At 33.3% G+C, this 826-nt stretch overlaps 1 protein-coding gene across 1 annotated transcript in view; it reads right to left on the bottom strand.

The window, feature by feature from the left end:
- Positions 1-219, bottom strand: part of LOC104911468 (cyclin-dependent kinase 14-like) — a 44316-nt gene extending 44097 nt beyond the window's left edge. The window contains exon 1 of the mRNA XM_031554032.1: positions 84-219. Coding sequence (XP_031409892.1) covers positions 84-219 — 136 coding nt within the window. The remainder of the gene's footprint in view (positions 1-83) is intronic.
- Positions 220-826: the final 607 nt, after the last annotated feature.

Genomic DNA, 826 nt, shown 5'->3' with positions numbered 1-826 from the left:
AAAAGCTGGTGCCGGAAAGCTTATCCATTACACCCAGCTGCATTTAGTGGTTTTAGTAATAACAATATTTCTACAGAGCTTACCTCTTACTTTCTTTTTGTTTTCTTTAGACAATTGCTCTAAAGCAATTCTGTTATATATGCATATTTGTGTGCCCACATATATACCTATACGCTCTTCACTGCAAACATCATTATCTGCTCGATAAACACACTCCATCTGACAGCCTTGCATCAAGGGCAGGTTCAAACAGAAGAGAATTTCAGCAGAACTCACTAGTGAGCTTATTAGCAGACCACTGAAGAGCTACTGGTCTGCTGTGAGAATTGAAAAAATAAGCACTTGCATTTTAAGTAACATAAAGCACAATGAGGTTTAATTCTCCTTTATCTGTCAGAAAGACACATGAACTATTGTACCTTTGGCACATTCGCCTTGCAAGAACATAGAATAGGCAAGAAGAGCTACAGAAGGATTAGAAACAGCTACATTTTGATTTTTAGCTCCTTTTTAACACTATTGATAATCAGCTTCTAGTCTAAACCAAAGAATTTAAAATGCAGTTTGACTTCAAGGCATTTTTTATGTTGCTAATCAAAACATGCTGGCTAATATGCATTCCTTGATTAATGTTCTTCTGTATTTAAAACCAAATGTGATCAGCTTAAATGCAAATATTTAAACACTACCATAATTAATATTTTGAAAAGTCTAGTGCACAATTTCTTTAAACTAGTTTTCTTTACATTTCTTTAAATTAAATCTGTAGTGACTAACATTGCACTGTGATATGTAAAACTCAGATATGCTATTTTTATTAAAGATT

The sequence above is a fragment of the Meleagris gallopavo genome, chromosome 6 (genome assembly GCF_000146605.3).
Source record: "Meleagris gallopavo isolate NT-WF06-2002-E0010 breed Aviagen turkey brand Nicholas breeding stock chromosome 6, Turkey_5.1, whole genome shotgun sequence".
Classification (NCBI taxonomy): domain Eukaryota; kingdom Metazoa; phylum Chordata; class Aves; order Galliformes; family Phasianidae; genus Meleagris; species Meleagris gallopavo.
This window is presented reverse-complemented; position numbering and strand designations above follow the sequence as displayed.